This window comes from Megascapheus bottae, chromosome 11 (assembly GCF_031878675.1).
Source record: "Megascapheus bottae isolate mThoBot1 chromosome 11, mThoBot2.hap1, whole genome shotgun sequence".
NCBI classification, from domain to species: Eukaryota; Metazoa; Chordata; class Mammalia; order Rodentia; family Geomyidae; genus Megascapheus; species Megascapheus bottae.
The window spans coordinates 64,308,393-64,328,148 of record NC_143519.1 but is presented as its reverse complement, the minus strand read 5'-3'; the positions used below and the strand labels follow the sequence as shown (position 1 = coordinate 64,328,148).

The following is a 19,756-nucleotide window of genomic DNA, read 5'->3' as shown; positions in this document are numbered from 1 at the left end:
CTTTCTAATAATAACATGTTGGGGGTAGGATTTTAAGACATGAATTTGAGGGAACATGAAGGTCTGGGGAGCCGGGCTCTAGTTGCTCACATCTATAATCCTAGCAACTCAGATGCTTCAGATCTGAGGACTGTGTTTTGAAGTCAGACTGGGCAGGAAAGTCCACAAGACTCTTACCTCCAATTAACTAGCAAAAAACCGAAAACCAAGAATGGAGCTATAACTTAAGTGGTAGAGTGCCAGCCTTGAGTGAATAAAAACTCCCAGGCCCTGAGTTCAAGTCCCAATACCAGCATACACACACACACACACACACACACACACACACTTAATTAAAACTTGAAAAAAAAATAGAGTTCAGTGGCAGAAGGCTTGGTTAGCATGCATGAGGCCCTAGATTTAATTTCTCAGTATGGCAACAATAAAACATAAATACAAAATAAATAAAGACAATCCAAACTATATTAGTTTGGATTTTTCTACCACTTCAGAAAGTTCTCTTTTCTCACACAGCCTGATTTAGAACAGTGAAAACTTGTTAAATAAGTGAATACTGTTGAAATTGTCTTTTGTTGTTGTTATTCTAACACTGGAGCTTGAACTCAGGGCCTCAGTCTCTCACTTGGCTTTTTGCTCAAGATTGTTGTGCTACTATCTGAGCCATATCTTTACTTTGGGCTTCTTGCTGGTTTGCAACCTCACTCCTCAGATCTTAGCTCAAGTAGTAGAGTACAGCCTTGAGTGTGTGTGCGGTAGTGGTGGCGGTGGTGGGGAGACAAGCTGAGTTCAAGCCCCGGTACTGATATAAGAAAAAAAAAATCTGCAAGTTGAAAGAAACCTAGACAAAAATCAGTGTTTAATGGCCCTCAGAAGCTCTGGGGATTCAGAGAAGTGCTTAATTATCTGCTCTTTCTGCAACTGCTCACCATACTCCACCTCAAGTGCTCTGCTTCAAGTTTTATACTGTGGGCACCAAAGCTTGGACCCAAGTTTTAGGGTGTAAATCCCAGCTCCTAATGTTTTAACACTTTAGCCTCATTCACTTATTGCAATATGCCAATTAAAAGATATAAAGGACAGAGACAGTGAAGGGACTTACTTAACATAGGTATGTTGGGAAGAACAGGTGAAAAATACATTTAGTAATTCCCCCAAGTCTTCAGGGTACTGACATGAGCTTCCAGACTTTACAGGAGAGAGATCAGAAGCATATATTACTAATTAGCCTTGGTCACAATGCTAATTGGTCATTGTCTCTGGATCAGTCAGGTAGGGCCTTGTCACAATAAAAAAGTCACTGCTGCCTGGCAGGTATTTGGCTCTTTTTTTCCCCCTCCTATCATTGGAGCCTGAATTCAGGGCCCAAGCACTGTCCTTAGCTTTTATCCTCAAAGCTGGCACTCTACCATCTTTGGCTTGCAGCTTTACTTCTGCTTTTTGAGTGGTTTACTGGAGACAAGAGTCCTACAAATGTTCCTGCACTAGCTGGCTTTGAACTGAGAGCTCAAGTCTCCTGAGTAGCTAGGATTACATGTGCAAGTCAGTCAGCCAGGCTAATAATGGGTGATAGATGACTGAGCTTTTAGTTAGGTTACTTTTCATCTCACTAAGTGAGATTAAATAAATGCCTTTACAGATATTTATGGATAATTGGTGAAATTGTTCTTTAAAACTTAATCCTTTTTCAGAGGTTTCCCTTTCTTGTCTTCCTAACGCCAAGAAAACAAATGAGGGGAAAAAATATATAAAAACCTGTTTTAGGCTTGGGCTCTGCTTAATCTTCTTGACTCGGCTCTGGGAAGTGTCCCAGAAAAGGAGTGCTTTTCCTCTCTCCTCCCTTCCTCTCCCTCCCTCCTTCCTTCAATCCTTCCTTCCTGCCCTCCTTGTTTTGTTTTTTTCTAAGGAACCCAGGCTGGCCTAGAACTGACGATTCTCTGCCTACGATTACAGGCAGGCCCCACGGATGCCTGGCTTGTCACTTCCTTTATTTTATACAGGGACCAGGTCCACCTCTGGAAAGAAGACATGCCGTCTCCGCAGTACACTAGAAGAAACCAAATGCCCTTCCCTGCTTCTCAGATGAAGATATCTGAACGTTCTCCTTCCTGCTTTCCCAAAGTACCCAGGCCTCAGATTTCCCCTGTGAAGCGAGGCGGCAGGTGTTTCTCTGGAGAGGCAACACCAGGGTAAACCCAGCCTCAGACGCGCTTAATATCCTAGTGAAGGCGTGCTAGCAAATATCTTCAAACGAGAAGTGGGGATGCGCTTTAGTGACAGAGCTTTGGGCCAGCCTGGCCAAGTCTCTTCCTGTGGGTAAGGCTCACAGAAACTCACAAAGAAGCAAAACCGACTGGAGTTGGAAGGGCCAGGCCTTCCGCCTCCACAAGCCTCGGCCCGTCCCGCCCCGCCCGCGGCTCCGCCTGCGAGAGGGGACTGGCAGCAGCGTGCCAGGGCCTCTGGCGCCCAGCGCCCCGCCCACCCAGGTCCCCGCCCACCAGTCCGTGGCAGCCAATGGGCTCGAGACGCGGCGCGCCCCACCCAAGGCGCCCGGACTCAGCTTCGCGCCGGGCGCCGCCAGCGACAGCTCTGCCCACTCCAGGCTTACTCTTAGCGCTCTAGGTGCATTTCTCGGCCCAGCCCGGCTCCTGGCCATGGCGTCCTCAGAGGCCGGCGGGGTGGTGATCGTTGGCAGGTAAAGTTCTCCCCAGAGCAGCATGGCTGCCACTGGAGCCCGGGGAGGCTCCGGAGACGCTGGGCCCCAAGTGGAAGGCCCTTGCGTCGCGGCCCTCGGATGGGCAGCAGGGCTGTCCCCAAGGGCTGCGCCGCAGCTTCCCGCCCTCCAGGGCTCCTTGGTCCTTGGCTACTCTCCACCGAGCTAGCTGCGCTGTGGGGGCCAGCAGTGGTGACTTGGCAGGGTGATTTAACCCCGAGATTCATAGGCTGCTGTGGCAATGGGTATGGATAATCCATACAGGAGTGCTGAAGCAATTCTGGTAACAATCCTGCTAGAACGTGTTCTCAGTCCCCTTTTATGAAAGAGAAACCCGAGGGGAATCTCGTAATAAGAGACAAGAGCAGACATTGCTGCCTGCAAGACATTGGCCTTGGTCAGGGGGTCCTTGTGAGTGGGGCTACCAGGGTTTAGGAATTGCAAGGGGCATGCCTAATTTGTGGGCAAATAGCATTTCCAACAAGAGAAACCTTGTCAATTCAATATCCTAAGCTTTGTCCAAACTAATTTCTGTTCCTGTGTCGTCGTTTTTGTTTTGTTTTGCTTTTGCCCAGTTACTCTGGAGACTGAGATCTGAGGATCAAGGCTCGAAGCCAGACCAGTAAACCAACAGCTGGAACCTTTCTGGGGGGAGGACGGAGGTGTACTCGTGGGCGCTATCTCTGAATTACTCTGTTCAAGGCTAGTGCTCTACCACTGTGAACCACAGCGCCATTTCCAGTTTTCTGGTGGTTAATTGGAGTTAGGAATCTCAAGGACTTTCGTGCCCAGGCTGGCTTTGAATCATGATACTCAGGATCTCAGCCTCCTGAGTAGGTAGGATTACAAGCGCGTGAGCCACTGGCGCCCAGCCACCTAGTACTTTTTGAAAATCTCAATAAATCAATGAAAAATAGGAATGGGAGGCATGGCTAAAGTAGTAGAGTTCCAGCTATGAGCAAAGACCAAATGACAGAAGTGAAAATTGGAGACTGAGTTCTAACCTCCTGTACCCACTCACACCGGGCAAATATATGCATTTCCATGGGTTAGCTATTTAGCCAGTCTATCAACATGCTAATCCTTGCTATTGATAATTACAATCACCTTTGATGGTGGCTTGCTGTCCCTTTATGCTCATGAGCTTGTTTGTAACCCTCATCATTTTACCAAGGTGAGCCAAGTCTAAGGTCTGGGGTTTCCCTTTGAGGAAAGGCCTCAAGATGCTTGTCAGTTTTTTTTTTTTTAATTAAAATTTTTTTTTACCTTTCACAGAAGAGTAGAACTGATGAGAAGGGAAACTCATGCCTGGCTCTGAGGTGGTGATAGTGATGGTGAGATGTGTGTGTGTGTGTGTGTGTGTGTGTGTGTGTGTGTGTGTGTGTGTGTGTGTGTGCGCGCGCGCGTGCGCGCGCCTAAGTCCTAGAACTGGAACTCAGGGCCTCGTGCTCTGGCTTGGCTATTTCTGCTCAAAACTGGCACTTTACCACTTGTGTCACACCTATTTTCTCAGTTAACTAAAGTTAAAATGTTTTGGGGACTTTTCTGCCCCTGTCAGCCTTGTACTTTGGATCCTTACATTTTAGTATTTGCTGGGCTTGGAACTTTCCCTTTATACTTGTAAGGTATAACTGTTGCTTACCTTTGTCTGTATGTCATGCATACTCTTACAGATCTCAGTAGACCAATATTTGCACATTTATCAGAAAGTGTGTGTGTGTGTGTGTGTGTGTATGAATGAATGGACTTGGGAAGACTTAAAAATATAGAGAAACCCTATGTACTAGATATCCCTCAATCTTAAGAACTTCAAATCCTCTAGTTGCCCATGAAGATACTCCAACACTAATGTGTTCATCCTGGAAAATATTTAATAGCTCATACTTGCAAATTTTCCATAGCTAACTCATATCAGTACAGGGGCAGTTTTAGCATTTTCCTGATGAACTGTAAAGTGGAAAGATACTCTAAAAAATATCAAAGAGTGGATTTGTCATTAACTGGCATTAATGACACTAGACTAGAACCAACATTATTAAGTTTTCTTCTACTGCAATGCAATAGAATAAATATTTACTGGGTTCACTTTTATTTATGTATTTATTTTTTTTTGCCAGTTCTGGGGCTTGAACTCAGGGCCTGAGCACTGTCCTTGGGCTTTCTCAAGGCTAGTGTTCTACCACTTGAGCCACAACACCACTCTGGCTTTTTCTATGTATGTGATACCAAGGAATCAAACCCAGAGCTTCATGCACGTTAGTTAGGCAAGCACTCTACTACTAGGCCACACTGCAGCCCCTGGATTAGCTTTTTGTAGTAATTGAGATTTAATCATTTCAAGGCTTTAAGGAAGATCAGAATGGTAAAGTTGTTAAATTACTTATAGCTGGTCACCAGGTATCTGGTGGTTCAGAAAACCTTAACAAGATGACACAGACTCTAAGGACAGGAAGCTAATTTTATTTGGGCCCAATGAGTGTTAGTATTAGAGACAAGAAAGCTAAGGAAACAAGGGTAAGGAACTTTTCAGCTCTCAGAGGGGAGGTATCCTGTGATATCTATGCAGCTTAGTTCTTGCTATATAAGCCTTCTTCTTGTGGGAAGCTCACTTCTCTCTCTATTTTTGCGGGTATTAGAGTTTGAACTCAAGTCCAGGGTACTGTCTCTTAGCTTTTGTCCCTTAACTGGCCTTGAGCCGCACCTCTACTTCTGGCCTTGAGCCATATCTCCACTTCTGGCTTTTTGTTAATTAGTTGGCAATAAGAATCTCTTAGACGTTCCTTCCCAGTCTGGCTTCAAATTTCAATTTTCAGATCTCAGCCTGTTGAGTCACTAGGATTAAAGGCATTACAGGTACCTGGCCTCTTCCTACTCCTTTGGCATCTGATGCCATCTCTAACATTAAACTATAGTATATGTTACTAACTTACTACAGTTCCTGTATTTTAAGTCTAATTTTCAGAAGAAGAAATCGGATTGGCTGAGCAGCAACTCTCGGCAAGCCAGGCCACAGGATGTTAACAAGCCAGTGGCTGCTTCAGGTCACATATCTAGTTCATGTTCAATCATGAGTGATTAATGATATGTTTGTATGGGATATCTGCTAGCTTCTAGGAGGCAACTTTTTTATCATTTCTTTCTCTCTCCCTTTCCCTTCCCCCTCCCCCCTCTCTCTCCCTTCCTTCCTTCTTTCCTTTTTTCCTTTCATTCATTCATTCATTCATTCATTCTTTTTTTTGGTGCTATAGATTGAATCCAGGTCCTTCTCCAATAAGGTAAGATAAGCATGCCATATACCTCTAAGCCTTACCGAGCTCTAAGATTCAGCTCTCATCTGTTAGTAGAAAACAGGCAATACAGGCCACGAACCCTACTAAAATAAAAATAAACTGACTTTGCTTTTAATGCCTATTATTAACTCCCCCAACAAGTTTTGTTACAGAAAAATTTAAATACACAGAAACTTTGAAAATATAGAACAGATTACCCATATCTATATTCAAGAATTGTTCAAAATAATTTGTTGGCATCCTGAATCCAAAAACTCTTGTATAGAAAATTCTACAGAATCTGAAACTTTGTAAGGGTTGACATTACAAGTGGAAAATTCCACACCTGACCTCATGGTAAGTGGAAATGAAAACTGATAAAATAGCTAGGCATGGTGGTGTATACCTATGACCCTAACATCTGGGAGACTGAGTCAGAGAATATGGAATAAAGTCACTATATTTGACCTAAGACATTTATGTTAGGTTAAGAAGAGCAGTATACCACAAACATACTCACCCACAACAGATGATTGTTTTTTCTCCCTCTCCCCGGCCTACCCTCACCCCCACCAGCTTTTCTAAGACAAGTGTTGTTATATAGCCAAAGTTAGCCTGGACTTTCTTAGTCTTCCTTCCATTTCATGAATTCAGAGATTATGTTCATATACTACCATGCCCATTACCAGTGACAATTTGTTTTTGAGGGGCAGTACTAGGAGTTTGAACTAAGGACCTCACATTCTTGGAAAGTACTGCACCACTTGGCCCATGTACCCAGCTTTTTGGGCTTATTTTTCAGATACAGTCTTTATGGGTTTTTTTTTTGGCTTTATCCCATCTCTGGACAGCAGTCCTCCTACTTAGGGCCTCGTACTCAGCTGGGATCCCAGAAATATGCCATCCTACTCACCTTATTTTTGTTGTGATAACTTCTTGGTTACTTTTTGCCTGGATTCGTCTTGAACTGTGATCCTTCTGATTTCTGCCACCAGGCCCAGCCAACAGTGACAATGACATAGGCTGTTCAGCTGCCTTCCAAATGCTTCAACCAATCCCCCTCACTAGTGTTTGAGTACCTGTCCCCCATAAGTGCATCATCATCAGGTTTAGCCTTTTCACCTTCTGTTCTTGATTTGCTTTCTGCTTGCTTTTTGTTACATGGAGGTAGTATGCATTTTCAAGCTGGTTTTAATTACTTGTTCATATGCTTTGTTTAGGCTTCCATCCCCCTTCTATTTGGTATGTTTATTATTTTTCTTCTGGATTTGCAGCATTTTTCTATTTTACTTAATTATCTTTAAGTAGTTATATAAAGGGGTTTCAATTCAACATGTCAGCTTGAACTGGGATCCTCAGGTCTCAGCATACTGAGTATATAGGACTACAGGTATGAGCAACCAGTACTCAGCTTTTCTACATTTATATAGTATAAATATTATCTGCTTTTGGAAATGTTGACTTATGTGACATTTTAAACCATAAAAGAGTGATTATGATGAGTTAATTTACTCGGGAACTAGTGTGTGTGTGTGTGTGTGTGTGTGTGTGTGTGTGTGTGTGTGTGCCACTATCCTAGGGCTTGAACTCAGGGCCTCTAGCTGTTGCTGGGCTGATCACCCATGGCTGCTTCACTACCACTAGAACCATGCTTCTTCTTCCAGCTTTTGTGGGCTAATTAGAGGTAAGAAGTTCAACATTTTATCTGTTAGGATTGGCTTTGAACCTTAATTCTTAGATATAAGGATATAACTCTGAGTTTCAGTCCTGATACCTAACACTAGATAATTGTTCAATCCAGCATTAGAAAAACAATGTGGGCAACAAGCACAAGATAGATAACAACTGGATCTTCTATTAGCTTTAAAAAAAGTAAAAATAAGTGAAGGCTGAGTATGGTGATGCATGTCTTTAATCTCAGCACTTAAAGACCGAAATAAGAGGATTACAAATTCTAGACTAGCCTGCGCTACATAGTGAGAACATAATTTTTTTTTTTGCCAGACCTGGGCCTTGAACTCAGGGCCTGAGCACCATCCTTGGACACTTTTGCTCAAGGCTAGTGCTCTGTCACTTGAGCCATAGCACCACTTCTGGCTTTTTGAGTATGTGGTACCAAAGAATTGAACTTAGGGCTTTGTGCATGTTAGGTGAACACTCTCCTAGACTATGATCCCGGCCTGAGACCATAATTTTTAAATAAAATGGTGTGTGAGTGTGTGAGAGTGTGTGTGTGTGTGTGTGTGTTTGGAGGGGTACCTCAATATAGAGTACTTATTTAGCATGCATGAAGCCCTGGATTTAATTCCCAGTACTGTCCCAAAACAAAAAAAACATCACTACCGGGCCGGGAGTTTACCTTAGTGGTGGAGTACTTGCCTAGCATGCACAGAGACCCAGGTTCAATTGCTTGGTACCACATACATAGAAAAAGCCTGAAGTGGTACTGTGGTTCAAGTGGTAGTGCTCTAGTCTTGAGAATGCCCAAGGATAGTGCACAGGCCCTGGGTTCAAGCCTCAGGACTGGCAAAAACAAAAAATTCATTACCAAAATACTCTTTCAAACATTCCTGCATTCAAAATGTAGATCAAGCTGGAGGAAATTTGCTTTATGAGACTACTTCCTTCTGTGGTAGTAAGTCTTTTACGTTTACAATTTATAGTTCAAAGGAGAAGCCCTACCCTTCTACCTTTGTACCACTGGCCAACTCACTCCTTTCCTGAGTTCGTCCCTCTTCCTTACGTTATTACCTTTCCTTTTCACAGTGTGGCAGACTTAGGATATGAGAGGTCCCCGTACTTATTTGAGTATGCTGCCTTGCTGTGGTAGGTTCAGAACTGATCAGTATGTGGATAGAGGCCTTTCCTAGTTTGAATGAAGTGGTATTTCGATAAGCCAAGTGTCCTTGGACACTTTCTGCTCAGGGCTAGTGCTCTGTCTCTTGAGCTACAGCACCACTTCTTGGTGACTCACACCTCTAATCCTACCTACTCAGGAGGCTGAGATCTGAGGATTGTGATATGAAGCCAGCATGGGAAGAAAAGTGTGAAACTCTTATCTCTAATTATCCAGCAAATGGCTCAAGCAGTAGAGCGTAGTTCAGAGTTAAAGAACTAAGGATAGCATACAGGCACCGAATTCCAGCCCCAGTACAGACACACACACAATATTTTCTCATAATGAGCCTGAGGTTATAGTAAGAAGACCATAGAGATAAAATGCCATTTGTGTCACATCCTATCAAGGGACTATGTATACTGTCATATACTGTCAGCATGACTTATCATTGTTGAAATGGACCTTGAACATCTGACAGAGAAAGTGTTAGCTATGTTTCTTGACTGTAAAATTGTTTCCTGTGCAGAAGGACTTCTGCTCCATGGAGCATGATGCTTCAGCTGTATGAGGGGACATAACTACATAAAGTGTTTGGTCTGGTCATTGATGCTCATACTTCTAATCCTAACTACTGTACTCCTCAAGTCGAAACTTGAGGATTATGGTTTGAAGCCATCAGGGGCAGGAAAGTCTGAGACTTACTCACCTCCAGTTAACCAGCAAGAAAGCCAGAATTGTAACTGTGGCTCTTTTTTGGTAGTGTGCTAACACTGAGTAAAAAAAGCTGTGAGACAAGTACCCAAGTCCTGAGTTCAAGCCCCAATACTGACACAAATATTATAATAATAATAATAATAATAATAATAGCATCTTTGGGACCTAATATGATGTTTGTTATTTTTAAATTCAGACATTTAGTGAAGTTAGTATGTCAGTATGGACTTGTAGATTTTTTTGAGCTGGTATTGGGACTCGAAATCTGGTACTCACACTCTTACTTTGCTTCTTTGTTCAAGGGTGGTGCCCTTCCTCTTGAGCAACATCTCCACTTTCTGCTTTTCACTTGGTTAATTGGAGACAAGAAAGAAGCTCTTGGATTTGCCTGCTCTGGGTTGGCTTCCAACTGTCATGGTCAGATCTCCCCCTCTCCAGTCACTATCATTATAGACGTGAGGCTCCAATGCCAAGCTGACTTGTGGATATTTAATCCCTAACTTTTGTTATAAACTGATTCTACTTTATTCTGTTGCTAAAGTTGTGGTTGCTGTGGCTATTAGGAGATCGTCTGCTGGGCTCCCGGGTCTCTTTCACCTGGCCTGTTCGTACAGATGAGTGGCTTCAGGTTCATTTTATACCTTTCCTGGCTCAGCCCTAGAAACAATCACGTTTCCTTTTAGTAAAAGATGGTAGTAGGCATCCTTTGCACAACCCCACAGGAACCTTTTTGTCTTTTTCATTTTCCTTTAAGTCTGGAACTGTGGTTAAAAGCTAGGAGTTAAGAGTAAAGACCCAAGCCTGATGTGGTGGTTCATGCTTGCAAGCCTAGCTACTCAGGAAGCTGAGATCATGAGGTTTGCAGTTCACAGCCAGCATAGGCAAAAGACTGTGAGCGCCTCCCCCCCACTCCTAATCTCAACAAATAAAAGCTGGGTGGAAGGACCTGTGCCTGTCATCCCAGTTATGCAGGAGGCATTGAAGGATTGCAGTCTAGGCTGGCCTGGGTGTAAAAGACTATTTGCAAAATAATGAAAGCAGAAATATCTGGGGGAGCAGAGCATGGTTCAAATATTAGAGTGTTAGCTTAGTAAATGTAAGGTTCTGAGTTCAAACCTCAGTAGCCACCCCCCCTCAAAAGAAAAGCAACACAAAAGAATAAGGACTCTTGGCTCCATTTAGCTTCAGCATGAATAACATGGATTCACTTCCTTGTGCCTCAGTTTCCCTACACATAAAATAATGTAATAACAGTATCTACCTTTTAGGGTTATTGAAGATTAATAGCAGTAGGACTTGAAACTTGTTTACAGGTGCCTGGACACCAGTCCATGCTCCAAAGTAAGATTGCAGCAATTGTTTTTTCTGTCAGTTGTGGGGCTTGAACTTGGTTTGGGCACTGTGCCTAAGCTCTGTTGATCAAGGCTAGCACTCTACTACTTTGAGCTATAGCAACACTTCCAGTTTTCTGGTTGTTAACTGGAGATAAGGGACTCATAGACTTTCCTGCCTGGTCTGGCTTTAAGCTGTGATCTTCAGATCTCACCCTATTGAATAGCTAGGATTTACAGGTGTGAGCCACTAGTGCCTGGCTGCAGGAATTATTTGGGGAGACCAGGACAAATACAGTTGTCTCTTGACATCTGTGTGCATGCTCAATCAAGTCCCTTATATAAAATGCATCATCTGTTTTTCTTTCCTCCCTTCCTCCCTTCCTCCCTTCCTTCCTTCCTTCCTTCCTTCCTCCCTTCCTTCCTTCCTTCCATCCTTCTCTTCTTCCTTTTTGCTGGTACTGGGACTTGAACTCAGGACTAGGTGCTGTTCTTTAACTTTTTCACTCAAGTTGAGCCACAGCTCCACTTATGGCTTTTTGCTGGTTAATTGGAGATAAGAGTATCAATACTTTTCGGTCCTGTTGGCTTAAAATCTCAATTTTTTATATCTCAACTTCCTGAGGGTCTAGAATTACAGATGTGAGCCACTGGCACACCAGGTTTGCATTTCTCATAATCTGTTATATGACATAAAAATAGCTGTTTCATTATGTTGTTATAGAGGTAGTGGGGGAAAAGTATATATTCGCTATAGGTGCAGTTTTCTGAATAATTTCCGCCTGTAATTGGTTGACTCTGCAGCAGTGAAACCTGCTGTAACAGAAGGCTATCTATAGTTGCTCATTATGTGGAGATTTCCATGAGACAGCGTCCAAATGGCTTCATCACATGCCTTTGCCTCATGCTTCTTTGTTGCCTCCCTACTGGAGTGTTCTTTTTCAGGTTGTTGAGCATGTCATGTGAGGACCTGGTATACTGTGCTTTCATGGAATATTAGTGCTGACACTGGAGTTGGGCTTAGGAGTTCCTCAGTAAGAAGAGGGAATATGTTAAGTAAATAGACTTATTAAAATGTGTGCTGTTTTGGATTTTTCCCCCCTCACTTTTCTTGTGCTGATCCTGGGGCTCGAACTCAAGGCCTGGGTGCTGTCCCTTAGTATTTTGTTCAATGCTGGCATTCTACTACTTGAGCCACACCTCCATTTCTGCCTTTAAAAATAAAAATGTTAGCTGCCACCAGTGGCTCATGCCTGTAATCCTAGCTACTCAGGAGGCTGAGGTCTGAGGATCAGGGTTCAAAGCCAGGCTAGGCACAAAAGTCCGAGAGACTCTTATCTACAGTTAACCACCAGAAAGCCGGAAGTGGCAAGTGGTGTTGTGGCTCAAGTGATAGAGCACTAGCCTTGAGCTGAAGAGCTCAGGGACAGTGCCCAGCCCCTGAGTTCAAGATAAAGCGTATCACAGACTTTCCAACTATCTTCAATGTATCATCCTCAGCCCTGAGCCTCTTAAGTAGATAGAATTATAAGCATGAGCCACTAGCAGCCAGCAGTATGCTGTGGTGTGTGTGTGTGTGTGTGTGTGTGTGTGTGTGTGTGTGTGTGTGTGTGTGTCTTGCTCAGGATGGAATTCAGGGCTTTGTGCATGCTAGGTAAGTGCTGTACCACTGACTGAATCTCAACCCAAGGTGTGTATTTCTAAGGTGTTTATTAAATGTTGGAAGAGTAGAATGCATATAATTGTGTGTGTGTGCATGTGTGTTTGTGTGTGTGCGTGCGGTGTGCGTGTGTGCGTGCGTGCGTGCGTGCGTGCGTGCGTGTGCTAGTACTGGAGCTTGAACATAGGGTCTTACATTCTTGCTTGGCTTTTTCACTCAAGACTGGCATAGTGCCACTTAAGCCACAGGTCTACTTCCAGCTATTTGGTGTTAGTTGGAGAGATAAGAGACTCATAGACTTTTGTACCTAACTGACTTCAAACCATGATCCTCAAATCTCAGTCTCCTGAATTGCTCAAATTAGAGGTGTAAGCTATTGGTACCCAGCTTTAGATAAGGTCTAAAAAATAGAATAATTGTTGAATTAACTCGAATCTTGTCTTCATTTTCTCTCCCTTAGCGGACTCATCGGACGAAGCTGGGCTATGTTGTTTGCCAGTGGAGGCTTCAAGGTGAAACTCTATGATATTGAACAACAGCAGATAACAAATGCCCTGGAAAACATTAGGTAGGTTGGCTGACACCTTCTGGGTAGAACTGAAATGGTGCTTCTTCTCTCTGTTTTCTTTTCTTTCTTCTTTTTTTTTAGTATCAGATCCTCAAGACTGTAAAGATAGGCCAGCTGGTGCAGTGCCTGAGAGATGATAAAGTCTGGGTATCCGGAGAATCGACCATGGTGGGAATTGCTTTTCATTTTTATGTCTATAAGAGGGCTTGAACTCAGGGCCCGCCTTGTGTTCTTGCTTGTCTATTTTGCTTAGGACTGGTATGCTACCACTTGAGCCATACTTCTATGTCCAGCTCCTTTTGCAGTTTAATTAGAGTAAGAATCTCATGGATTTTATTCTTCTGAGTTCAAATCTGAAACCTCCATTCTCAGTCTACCATCAGTACTGGGTTCATGCTAGTTTTAATTACTTGTTCATATACTTGGTCCAGATTTTTATCCCTTTCTATTTGGCATGTTTACTTTTTTTTTTCTTCTTCTGGATTTCCAAGAATTTTTCTATGTGTTTTACTTATTTTTCTATTTCTTAAATGAAAAATTTTTGTGCGGGTACTGGGGTCTGAACTCAGAGCCTTAGGTTTTTGCTTGGCTTTTGCACAAGACTGGTGCTCTACCTATCACTTGAGCTACACTGTTGCTACCAGCTTTATTGCTGGTTAATTGGAGATAATAGTCTCATACATTTTTCTGTTCAGTCTGGCTTCACACTGAGATCCTCAGATCTTAACCTACTGAGTTGCTAGGATTATAGGATTGTCACCCTGGCTATGGGAATTGCTTCTTTAGGAACAGACACCCCCAGTCTTTGTTTTTACCTATTGATAATGGTGGCAGGACACAAGTTAGAGTGGTAGTACTTACATGAAAAGACAGAACTGAAGTTACTTATATGGATGTCAGTAACTGTGATAGTTGTACTAGTTAATGGCCTAAGAGTAGAGGATGTGTGGTATGCCAAATGTCACTGGTTCACAGCTGTAAGGCTAGCTACTCAGGAGGCTGAGGTCTGAGGATTGAGGTTGAAAGTCTGTGTGTGTCTTAGCACCAATTAACCAGCCCTCCCCCACCAGAAAAACAAGACCAGAAGTAGAGCGGTGGCTCAAGTGGTAGAACCCCAGCTTTGAGTGAAAAAGCTAAAAAAAACAGCTTTCAGGCCTCGAGTTCATGTCTCAGTACCAGTGAACACAGGCACATGTACACACACACACACACACACACACACACACACATGCACGCAGAGGAACTTACCAAAATTGATGACTGAGAATTAAGGATAGTATTCTTGGTGATAGAAAAATGAATGAAACCCAAAGACAAAGACCAAGGATAAGGGACTGGAAGGAAGGCAACCATACTTTCCCTGCATCGATCATCATGGAGAAAACTCTAACCAACTTATATGTGCCTTCATTTTGTATTGTCTTTCTTTGGGGGATGTCCATGAACATATAATTTGTTTTAAAAGTAGCATATATTAGTTGTGCAAAGGGAGTTTTATTGTAACATTCCATAAATGTAAGCAATATATTCTCACCAACCTCATCCTTCACTCTCTCCTAACCCACTTCCCTTCTTAAAACAGTCCCAACCGGTTTTATTGTTCTGTTTTCATATACACAAATAAACTACATCATATTTAACCTTATTTACCCTCTTTGTTAGCTTTTTTCCCTTCTGCTGGTACCCTTCCCTCTGTCTGCATTTTACTTTTCTGTCATTCATTTTTTAGAAGGCATTACATTTTATCAAGGATTTCTAACATGCATATATTATATTTTTATATATTACATTTTTCTCATAATAACTTTCTCGATTGCTTTCTCTTCCCCTGCCCTCTCAATTCCCTTTCAAACAATAGCTTTCATTGGGGTTCCTTATGCCATCTTCATACGGTTCTACTGTATTTTGAAATCGTCTACACTCCATCTTTCTTTCCTTCTCTTTCTCCTCATCTGTATACATAGTCTGTTATTTAGAATCATGTTCTATGTGTGCATAGACATATATACTTATATATGCATACATACATATGAATGTGCACACCATGAATATGTATGTCTTTTAGGTCTAGCTTTCACATATGATATCGTACGTGATATCTGACCTTTTGAGCTTAGCTTATCTCATTCAACATGTTCTCCAGTTCTATGCATCTTCTTGCAAATGCCATGATTTCATTTTTCTTTACAGCTATGTAATATTTCATTATATGTATATATAATGTATGTATGTATGTATATAATATTCTTTTCATCCATTCATCTTTTGTTGGGCACCTGGGATGATTTCACTGTTTAGCTATTGTTTTGAAGTTCCCTTGTATAATGGTGTATTTGCTATGGGCATGATCTAGAGAATCTTTTCATGTGTTGTTTTCCCTTCTGGGAGTTCTCTTCCTTCCCTCCCTCCCTCTTTTCCTCCTCCTCCTCCTCTTTCTTCTTCCTCTCTCCCTCTCTCTTTCCCCCTTTTTCTACTGAGCCTGTGTTCTACCATTCAGCTAGCTATACTTCAGCCCCAAGTTCTTTTTCTTTTCTTTTCTTTTTAAAATTAAACATATTCTTGGTTGAATGTGGAACCTCAATTTTTTTCCTTAGTTGCTAGACTCCCTGATTCATACAAATAGTTTTGTGTAGGATCCAGTGATTTTGTAAAGAGGTCCTTCAGTGATTATGGCCCATTATAATATGCAAAGACTTCATAGAGTCTTGAGGTAAAATTTTAACCTCAATAAAAACAGCTGAAACTGGGAGCAATGAAAACAGCTGAAGCTTCACTTCTCAACAGGCCCAGACTTTGTACTGTTTCTGGTAATCATGTCTGTGGTTGATGGCTTTGAATCTAAGTGACCTTAACTTCAGAGGTAGTCTAGTATTATTGGAAGGGGCAGGCTAAGGAGGAGAACCGAGTCCCTGTTCTAGTCAGGTTTTAAGTATCTCCATATAAGCTCTAGAGTTGGCTAACATTTATTTATTCATTGATTTTAAATTTTTATTTATTTATTTTTGTTGGTCATGGTACTTAAACACTGGGCCTGGGTTCTGTCCCTGAGCTCTTCAGCTCAATGCTATAGCCCTACTTCTAGTCACAGCACCACTTTTTCTGGTGATTAATTAGAGTCTTAGGGACTTTTTAATGCCTGGGCTGACTTTGAATTGTGATCCTCAGATCTCAGCCTCCTGAGATTTCACAACTCAGTTGTGCATTTTCTATGATTTGGGATTATATGGCCTCTGTTTCAACTTCTAGTTATAAAGTAAAATCTTAAACAAATCCATAAACACAGCATAGCTGTGTTTTAATACTTCTTTTATGATTAATCATGAACTTTGGAAATCATGTACTTTCCTAGCCTACTACTTTGCTTTCTTTTTTATTTGGCCAGTACTAGAGCTTGGACTCAGGGCCTGGGTACTGTCCCTGAGCTTTTTTGACCAAGGCTCATGTTCTACCACTTGAACCACAGCTCTACTTCCAGCTTTTTGGTATTAACTTTGAGATAAGAGTTTTAGGTAGCTGGGCACCAGTGGCTCAAGCCTGTAATCCTAGCTACTTAGAAGGCTGAGATCTGAGAATCATGGTTCAAAGCCATCCTGGGCACAAAAAGTCCATGATACTCTTATCTCCAAATAACCAACAGAAAACTGGAAGTAACAATGTGGCTCATATGGTAGGGTCCTAGCTTTGAACCTCGATTTTCAGATCTCAGCTTCCTGAGTAGTTAGGATTATAGACATGAACAACTGTTGCTAAATTTTACTAAATTAAGGAGACTTCTTTCTCCTTCCCTCTCTCCCTTCCTCCCTTCCTTCCTTCTTTCCTTCCTTCCTTTCTTCCTTCTTCATTCTTATTTATTTTGTGCTAGTATAGGGCCTGAACTGAGAGCCTGGGCATTGTCCTTTAGCATTTAAGATGAAGGATAGTTCTCTGTTACTTGAGCCAGAGCTTCACTTCTGGCTTTTGGTGGTCTCTAATCACTGACTGTGGTTTTTTCCCCAAGTCTGTCTGCCCATGTCTTTACAAATTTGGCAATGTCATCCTTTCTGATGGAAACATAGAATTCCATTGTGTATAAATACCACATTTTCTGGATCCATTCATCTACTGAAGGGCACCTGGCCTCTATATCTTAGCTGTAGTAAACAATGCTGAAGTAGCTTAAGTGTGCCTTTGTTTGTGATCATTTGGGTAAATGCCCAGGATGGGATTGCTCTATGTTTTGTCTTTTGAGGTACCTTCATACTGCTTTCCAGAGTGGTTGAACCAGTTTACATTCCCACCAACATAATATAATTCTCTTTGCTCAGCTTTCTGAATTCTGGGATTACCGCTGTGTACCACACACCCTAGCAACTACTCCTCTTAAATTGTAGAAATAATAAATATGAACTCCAAATTTGTAAAAGTGAATGTAAACTGGCTGAAGTTGATTTTTTCTCAATGTTAAGTCATGAGCAGATTGAAGAAATTGTCACCCAACATACTCTGCCATGGGGATTCAGTGAATTAAAATATTAATAAATAGTGGAGTATTGGTAGCTCATATTTGTAATCTTAGCTACTCAGGAAGCAGAGATCAGAAGATCGAGGTTTGAAGCCAGCCTGGACAGGAAAGTCTGTGAGACTCTTATCTCTATTTAATAGGCAAAAAGCCAGAAGAAGAGCTGTGGCTCCCCTGTGATCCAGCAATCCCATCCTGGGCACTCCAGTGCCTTGTTTTGGACCTGCTACCTTTCTTTCTGCCAGCCTTGAGCAGGGAGAAAAAAATAAGTGAAAAGGCCAAGTGAGAGAGCAAGGCCCCATCCAGACAAAAAAAAAATTAGTAAATTGTCACCCAAGACTAATCTTTTCACAAGGGCGGTGCAATGAAGAAACTTAAAACACAACCTATTTACATTTCATTGTGCAAGAGCAACTGAACTAGAAAAAACATATTAGCCCATTCTCACAAGTTTACCTTTTTTGTGCATGTGTGGCCAGGGTTGACATGGATTAGGTTATGTGAGATTTTCAGAGAATGAAAGAAGCATTATAGGCAGAAAAATTGAAACCAAGTGAAGGAAGTTGTGATATGGCCCATGGATGTGAGTTTTATTTCTTAAAATTGGCAGCTAGTCTCATTTCCATATAGCACATGAATAGCTCATGAGCCATTCTAACTCCCAGAACCAAGCCAATCCCCCCCCCTGCCTCCCATATGCATGTATTGCATGTGCCTTGCACAACTTGGGTTCCAGTCTGAAATCATCATCATTTTTGGGTCTCCTACTCCTTTGTCCATTCTGTGGAGATGGTCACTCTGATGTGGATATTCCTCTGAAATTAACTAAGTTTTTCATCTAGGCTAAGAGTTAATAAACCACCAGAAGCAATCTCTGAAGCAAGTTACTTAATGCTGAACTTAGGCATTGCCTTTTTTTTTTTTTTTGCCAGTTTGGGGCTTATACTCAGGGCCTGAGCAGTGTCCTTGGGCTTTCTCAAGGCTACAGCTCTACCACTTGAACCATAGCACCACTTTCAGCCTTTTCTATGTATATGGTACCAAGGAATTGGACCTAGGTCTTCATGCATGCTAGGCAAGCACAACTCCACTCCAGTGCCTTGTTTTGGACCTGCTACCTTTCTTTCTGCCCTCCCTAAATTCTACTTGGAACTCTTTATGTATTTTTTTTCTGGATTAATCTGTTCTATTCTCTGTCTCTTTCTTTCCCTGGGCCCTCTCTCCTTCTCTGTCCTTTCTCCTCTCTTTATGGTAGTACTGAAGCTTGAACTCAAAACTGGGCACTGTCCCTTAGTTTTTCATTTAAAGCTAGTGCCACAGCTCTAGTTCGGCTTTTTGGTGGTTAATTAGAGATAAGAAGCTCATGAACTTTCTCCAGACTGAGTTTGAATCACAACCTTCAGATCTTAGCCCCTTGTGTAGTTGTGAGCCATTGTGCCTGACTCTGTATTCCTGTTTTGAAATTTACTTTTAGTTTTCCTATATACCCACATGCCAGAATAACTGGAATGGTGAATTATTTGTTAATTTCTCTCTTCTCTGTCTTCTACTGACTTCTTTTAATAGGACCTTTTTATTTTTTTGCCAATCCTAGGCTTAAACTAAGGGTCTGAGCACTGTCCTTGGGCTTTCTCAAGACTAGAGTTCTAACCCTTGAGCCACAGCACCACTTCCAGCTTTTTCTATGTATGTGGTGTGCCAAGGAATTGAACCTGGGTCTTCGTGCATGCTGAGCAAGCACTCTACCACTAGGCCACACTCCAAGTCCTTTTTTGTTGTTTTTTGTTTGCTTTTGAGATAAGGAATGACGATGTAGCCAGGCTGATCTGGATTTCATGATTCTCTCACTACACCCTCCATGCACTGGGCTTACAGGCAGGTGCCACCATTCCCAGTGCAATGCAACTTTTTTTTACTCTTACCTCCTGACCCTGGACTTGGCCATAGCCTTGAACTGCCAATAGGGCATTAGCCACCATGATTCAGCAATAACCCTCCCTTGCTGTTGGGAACCCTTCCTGGCCTAAGGTCAGGTGCCCTCCAGCACCCTGCCCCTACCCCCAATATCTCTAACACCTCCTTATACCCCAATACTCCCACCTCTAACTGCTAAACAGCTGAGGAAATTCAGCCTAGACTAATAACTCCCTGCTACCCACCCAGCTGG

At 42.3% G+C, this 19,756-nt stretch overlaps 1 protein-coding gene across 1 annotated transcript in view; it reads left to right on the top strand.

Annotated features, from left to right (window-relative positions):
* Positions 1-2,554: 2,554 nt before the first annotated feature.
* Cryl1 (crystallin lambda 1) overlaps positions 2,555-19,756 on the top strand; it is a 131,389-nt gene continuing 114,187 nt past the window's right edge. Inside the window, exons 1-2 of the mRNA XM_090342441.1 lie at positions 2,555-2,692; positions 12,984-13,091. Of these exons, the coding sequence (XP_090198567.1) occupies positions 2,652-2,692; positions 12,984-13,091 (149 nt within the window). The 5' untranslated portion in view covers positions 2,555-2,651. The remainder of the gene's footprint in view (positions 2,693-12,983; positions 13,092-19,756) is intronic.